The following is a 7090-nucleotide window of genomic DNA, read 5'->3' as shown; positions in this document are numbered from 1 at the left end:
ACATTGCTGTGTGCTCAGAATAACCAATCTCACAGCATGTTCATTTGCATTTTAGCCACCTCGTATCTGGTGACAAAAGACGAGACAAAACAGAAAAAGACAAAAAACATTGATGACCAAAACACCATTCGATGTCTAAATGTTGTTTACACTATTTGTCAAATAAACAATGCTAAAGGAGTATTATTTATCATTTGTAACACAGATACTGGTTTGTATGATTTTTACATAAAAAAAAAAAACTAAAGGAATCAATTTTTCTCTGTCTGGATCTATAGTTTGCCTTCATTATGAATAAACATGTTAATTTGATGGGTGGAAATTATTATTATTATTAGCATTATTATTATTAATATTGTACAAAATGAATGACAAGTCTTTTTTTATGTATAAAAACTGATTTGCATGAAAGACAAGTGAGTTCAAGTAAGCTCAGGATCTCTTCGTGGATGTTGTTTCTGCAAAAGTGTACTTACATTTTGTGCAGAATTCCCATTTACGAACTTAGATTTTCCAATACGTGCGTGTCTCCTAGATTTCTGTTTCTCCACATTTGTTATTCTTTTCTTGTTCTTTCTTTTACAGCTATATCTGCACGATCTACGATCTAATAATCAGTAAATCTGCATCTCCCAGTGAAATGGAAAAGTTAAAAGCTGCCGTTGTTGCTAAAAATGAATACGTAACAAGTTGAAGGGAATGTTGTGGTCCATGTTCTGCTCCGGACAAGTGAGCCAAATGTGATTTACAGCAGTGCAAAACAACTACAGGAGCTCTCTGAACCTTCTGAACCACTGCTCGTGTACGGCCCATGTCACAAGCGAGGGGAACAACTGGTATGGAGAGATGAAGTTCAGATAGAAACAGGACAGACAATGATGCGATCTTCCAGCATCACACTAAGCACCAGGAAGATAAAGTAGAGTAGGAACATGGTCAAGCCCAGCGCCTTGTTCATCTTCCACTTGCAGGATGCGATGGAGAAGATGACAAAAAGGAGCATGAGGAAGAGGAGCACGATGGCACAGAACAGCCCGTTGCTGCTGACGGCCACTGGAGCCAGACCATGGGTGGATGAGTAGAGGAGCCACGGGATAGGCAGACTGACGGAAAAACAAAACGAGCAGTTAACTACCAGCACTTCCTCTTCCCTGGAACACATTAGGCAGCCGGCCCTCACCCCACAGTGATGTCAAAGATGTTACTGCCCACAGAGCTGGACACAGCCATGTCTCCCAGGCCTTTACGTGCCACAATCACACTGGTTATGAGATCAGGAATGGACGTTCCCGCAGCCAAGATCGTCAGGCCCATAATCTCCTCAGAGATCCCGATGGTCTCCCCCACCTGGAGGGCAAACCGGAGAGAAGAGTGATTTTCATCATCATTTATGGATTCACCGACATTTAAAAAAAAAAAAAAAAAAAAAAAAGAGACCAGTTTTAATAAGGAATAATTACTAACTGCTGAAATGTAAAATCATGTTTTAAATTGTTTTAACTAAAAAAGTTTGAAAGTATTTACCGGCACTTTGCTACCTGATCACACAAAACTATGGAAACTACACTGCAATTCTCAAGATTGTAAAGTAACTGACCTGATGAGCCCACCACACCATGAGGTAGGAGAAAACAGCAATCCACAGAATAGAGCCCAGAAAGGTGACCACAAAGAATTTTTTGGATTTCTGTTGTGGAAGAGATGTAAAAGTTCAGGTACTTCAGAAACCAAAGCTGATCACAGAAAGGTGTCTGTATCTCACCGGGTTACGAACATCAGGAACTGTGAGCCACAGAGGGAAGACGATGGGCAGCAAGATGAGGTACGTGGCTTGTTTTCGTGGTGTGTCAGGCCACTCTAAAGACAGAGGCTCATCCTCTTTCTCCTCTTCTTCCTCTTCCTCAGCATCATCCTCGTCTTCACTGGACTCATCACTGTCTTCATCGCTGGAGTCTTCGCCGCTGTCCGAGTCTTCTGAGTCCCCTGACTCGTCCTGTCCTGCTGGAACATCTTCCTGAAAGACGTCAAAATCGATGTCAGCAGAGCCAAAAGAGGAGGCCGTTTTGCCAAAAGCTGCTCATCTTATCGACCCTTACATAAACAGGTATCAAAGACTGACTTCTTGGCTTTTTGGTAACCACCAGGACATGGGTGCAGAGTACCTTTTCATCCTCCGGCGGCTCCTTCTTCTCTTTTTCTGCCTCCGACTCTTTTGTCTGCTCAGTTTTTCCTCCACCATCTGCAAAAGGAATCCCAAAACTCCTGTGCATTTGCCTGATGTCTCTGACCCATCCAGTTATCTAAAACAACTCCCATCCTTCTCATCAGGCTGTAAGACTGCTCATACAGAGAAATTCTATGAAAGTGATGTTAGGATTAACATTAATCCTCGTATCTTCGCGGATATATTTAGGGATTTTATTACATTAAGGATTCAGTGCTATATTTCCAGTTTTTATTCATCATAAACGCACACAATTTGGCATTGTCCTTTTATTTTAGTGTTTTATTTATAATGTCCTGTATACACTTCATATTTTACTACAGGTCACCCAGCTCAGGTAAGCTGCCAGGCACCATAAACTAATGCTCAAGACACATTTTCCCAGATGTGATATTTCTAAGCCGGCTCCATCAGACTAGGTAGCAGCTTTATCCATCAGGCTGTCAGGATGCCTCCAAAATGAGCATCCAACAGCCAACATAGAACACATTTAAAGGTGCACGCACGCATCCAGAATGAACAACCGTCTACAGAATACCACCAAAAACGAATTACTCATCCTGCATGAAACATATTAAACCACTCTTTGCTCGATATGCATTAGAATGATTTTTGTTCATCTGCATCCTTCTGACCAGAGGCTTAAATTCTGAATATTTATAAAACTAAGAGAAACAGTGTTTTATCAACAAGCAGCTTTCAGCCTCTCTTCGTGTGCAGACTCTGAAAGCTGAATGAAAGGTATCTGATCAGTGGCTGACCATCACATCCTTCCATGTTACCTTCACCTTTGTCTTGAGCTTTCCCCTCTCCCTTCCGTCTAGCCACGTTATTCAGAGTCTCAGCCTTTTCCTTAAATTTCCCTGCAAACAAACAGTCAAGCAAGCAAAGACAAACCGAGAATACTGTGGTGAATCACTTACGCAGAGCAGTTATATATACAGAGGACAAAACATCAATCGCATCAATCAAAAATCAAGCACAGAGTGAAATAAAGGCAGTACAGCATCAAAACCAACACAGGGAACATGATTGTGAGAGCAGCACAGAGCAATGTCATGGAGGGAAAAATGAGCCCATCTAAGGACTTGTGACGTTTTTAATGCACAAATAAAGAAAAATGATTAAAGCAGTACGCCGCATAACAAACTTTTTAAGCTCACTTTTCTTTCCATACTGTTAACATTCTCTGAATATGAGCTTTACTGTGCAGCACGCTATTGTTATTCAAGTAGGTTCAGTAATTCACAGGCACTTATGAGGTCTCTTGGGAGCTAAAGGTTGAAACAGGGCTGATAACCGTGATCTGCATTGTGTGACTAATGGGGTGTTTGTTTCCCAAAGGTCTGAGAGACAGGAAAAGATCCCCAGAAAAGGTTAAAGAACAGAAAACTGTAAATGTTGCTGTAAGGTTATCCTGGTATGATCACCACAATATCATAGACTGTAAAGGAAACCTATTAATGGATCTGGGCTGCCCATTACAACAAAGCTGAAGGAAACCAGGACATGACCACATTGCTCAACCAGTTATCGGCAAACCCCTGAATTCTATGAATTCTAAATAAAAATGTATCATTTTTAGGAATGCCTTTTAGCATATATCGATAAAAATCATCTTTATCAAATAGGAAAAAAATAGCCTAAATCCATATCTGTATGTCCTGAGTTTTATATTTCAGTGTTGGCCTCCGAATGGATCCTTCCATAGACTGAGATAGGTATTTATCTGCTTAGTTTCAATCTGGTCTTAGCAGTGTGTTGATTTGGGACACTTTGCTAATCCTTTTCACTATTATAAGGACGTTTTGCCTATACGCTCATTGTAAAAGCAGTTTTAAACACACAGCCAGCAGTGTTTTGTCATCACAAGTTACATGACACTCACCGTCTCCCAGAGGGTCTAATGTGTGGATCATGAGCTGAAAGATGGTGTTTCTCATGGTGCTGTTGTGTAAAGACGCTGAACTTCCCCCTCGCTGAAGGGATGGCTTCAGCTGGGGGGAAATGATGACTGAGGTCATGATATCTACTCACAACACAGTGACACATTATTGCTCGACTTTTCATGCCAGACTAGAGGCCAGGTATGTATTTATTTTTTCTTCTTGGCAAGTGCATTCACACGTGCCAACAGTTTATAGGAGCGTCTTGTTAGCATGATGATGACTGATGATGAAATAGGACAGTAAACAGGAAAATTGCATGTAGACAAAGAGTCAAAATTGACATTTGCGGTGTCTCGTTTCTCGTGGAGATGAATTGTTGCTTCATCAATATTTACCTTTAAGCGATTCTTGTCATCTGGAGTAGGAGCGTCATCCTCATCCTCCCCATTTGTCTGCGTGTAACAATGTTTTTGTCATTCATTCATCATTCAATGGTTGGGGTAGACCAGATTTATTCAGTTTTGGTAGATCAATTTAACCTGAGCATTATGTTATTGTTATTATGGTAACAACAAGAGCCCTGAGTGTGCTGTAGATTTACTTTGTGCAAATTACACTTCCCATGCTTAAACACATTGTGTTTGGGGATTATTTTTCTGCAGCTGAGCAGCTTTGGTTCACAGAGGCCTTTGTTAATGTCATTTCTTTATTCTGATAGGATTTACCCATTTGGTGTAAATAATATTCACACTTTTCTCTTTCTCTCGTTCTGATTTGTTTCACTTTTAAGTATTTGGATCCTTTTTTTTCTGAGTGCCATGTAGTGTGATTGTATTACCTATATGATGACAAGATCAAATAGAAGCGAAAACTAAGGTTAAAAATGTGCATCTTTTAAAATTCAATAATACATAAACATTTGCCTGAGTTGTAAGAGTTGTATATGTTGTTCTTTCAAGTCCCATTGCTCTGTTCTCAATTGCATACCATAGATACTGCAAACACCGTATAAGACAGATAATGTGTCATTATATTTCATAGAGAGGTGACAGATTAGGAATACCAGTTATACACCTACAACATATATGGTGCTCACCTTTTCAGGTTCCTCCACAGCAATGATTTGGACAACGCTCTTGTGTTTGTAGAGTTGGGTCTTGACAGCTTGCTCTATTTGCACATTAAACTTCATGAAAATCACATAGAGAGTGTAGCCAGCCACCAGCATCATGCTCTCCCACCACATTATGACATTATCCAGGAAAAAGATGATCAGCAAGATGAGATCAAATATGTAGAAGGATACATCTCTGAAAAGTGGCCACCAGGTTAGATGAAGCACTTCCCGAGAAAACAAAGCGCACATTCCAATCACAAACAAAATGTTGAAAACTGCTGAACCGACAATTGTGCCAATGCCCACATTGCTGTGGGCAATGAAGACCCCTATCAGGGAGGTAAAAAGCTCAGGCGCAGAACCTCCGGCGGCCATGAAGGTGGCTCCTGCCACATCGTCGGAAATGGCTAATTTGTCTGTGATTACTCCCAGTGCAGGAACAAAGAATTCATCGCACACAATTGCAAGTGACACGAACATGTATATCATCCCAAAAATGTGGAGGGCCACCCAGCCTCGCCTGCGGTCTTCGACAGAGAAGACATCTGTTGGGTATTCGCCTTTAACATGTGGAGCCTCACCAGGGGAGGCTGGGGTGATGGTAGTTACAGGAGGAGCTGGAGCCGGTGTGGGTGTGGGGGTCTCCAGTGGAGGCTCAGGGGCCACATAGATACAGTGCACAATGGTCCGATTTGTGGTTGGCAATGGTGGAGATGCAGTGGGGGTGGATGTTTTTAAATCTGTAGTTGTCTCCGCATGCATCTGGGTTGTTGTTTGATCTGTGGGCTCTAACTCATGTGATGCAGTGAGAGGCTCCTCAAGCCCTTGAGTCTCAGCAGTAGTCTCCTCAAGCACCTCTGTTGAACCCTCCACAAAATCCTCTCCAATCTGAGGCATTGGCAACGGCTCATACAGTCTGGCACTGATGGTCAGCTGGTAGAGGGTGCACAGGAAAACCCCAGACAGGAAAAACAGGACCCTACTCAGCTGTAGTCGCTTCCTTCTTGTTAAGTACATTTTCCTCCCAAGCAGCGCTGCTTCCGGCTATGTTGAATTACTCTGCATTAAAGGGCTTTGGCGGAGGACAAGTCCTGTGTTCTCTACAGCCGAACATGGGGTGACAGAATCTAAAACTTTATCGGTGCAATTCATGTCACATCTTCAGCTACTTCTTCCTCCTTTTACCTGGTGTAAACACACAGATGCATCAGAGATAAAATTCTATTTGAACAGCATGCAGCTCACCAGGAGGGTATGATTCAGCTGTCACAACACGCCTCATACACAACAGTCTGTGAGAGCATGATTGATAAGCCAATTTAGAAGCTGTTGTGAAGCTGCTGTCTCTTTTGACATATATTGTTTTCGGACAAAGAGATTTAACAACTTGAGCAACAGAAAGGAAAATTACAAGTAAAGTAAACATTAAAAATCGCCAGAGAGACAAAACTGCAATAAATAGAAGCTGCCATATTATGAGCAGGTGATATTATAAGAGTGTCCTGATAAACGGAAGAAAAAATAATTCATGTTGATCACAAATGAATGGAAACTTACCACCAGAATATTCTCAATTAGAGGTGCAAAAATCCCCAAAAGTAAATTTCCACAGGTGGATATTAAGGTAAAAGTCCAAACTGTTGACAGTGGCCAAAGGGTTATGTAGGACGCAGGACAAGTCTTCACAATGGATCAGCATAATACCTAATACCTGAGGTCTTCTAAGAGGATTATATGCATTGTCACACTCTCACTATGTTGTCAGCCGACTGTGGTAATATTTCATTTAAAGCAAAATCAAATTGGTACTTTAGTCTGCAATTATGTTATGTTGGCATACAAATCGTTTTATGAAGTGTA

At 41.4% G+C, this 7090-nt stretch overlaps 1 protein-coding gene across 1 annotated transcript; it reads right to left on the bottom strand.

The window, feature by feature from the left end:
• Window positions 1–853: 853 nt before the first annotated feature.
• Window positions 854–6247, bottom strand: slc24a1 (solute carrier family 24 member 1). Its single transcript, XM_029523349.1, has 9 exons — window positions 5210–6247; window positions 4509–4565; window positions 4113–4221; window positions 3007–3087; window positions 2163–2239; window positions 1763–2014; window positions 1598–1687; window positions 1181–1347; window positions 854–1103 (listed from the first exon to the last, which is right to left on the bottom strand). Exons 1-9 carry the CDS (start codon window positions 6245–6247, stop codon window positions 854–856), a joined length of 2121 nt encoding a protein of 706 aa, XP_029379209.1.
• Window positions 6248–7090: the final 843 nt, after the last annotated feature.

The sequence above is a fragment of the Echeneis naucrates genome, chromosome 16, assembly GCF_900963305.1.
Source record: "Echeneis naucrates chromosome 16, fEcheNa1.1, whole genome shotgun sequence".
NCBI lineage: Eukaryota > Metazoa > Chordata > Actinopteri > Carangiformes > Echeneidae > Echeneis > Echeneis naucrates.
This window is presented reverse-complemented; position numbering and strand designations above follow the sequence as displayed.

Excerpts from the sequence above, each read along its gene's own strand:
- slc24a1 (XM_029523349.1), bottom strand. The coding sequence starts at position 6,247 with ATGTACTTAACAAGAAGGAAGCGACTACAGCTGAGTAGGGTCCTGTTT. Across the intron at positions 1,688-1,762 it reads TTCCTGATGTTCGTAACCCG|AAATCCAAAAAATTCTTTGT; the intron begins GTGAGATACAGA and ends CTTCCACAACAG. Across the intron at positions 1,348-1,597 it reads TGGTGTGGTGGGCTCATCAG|GTGGGGGAGACCATCGGGAT; the intron begins GTCAGTTACTTT and ends TTTGCCCTCCAG.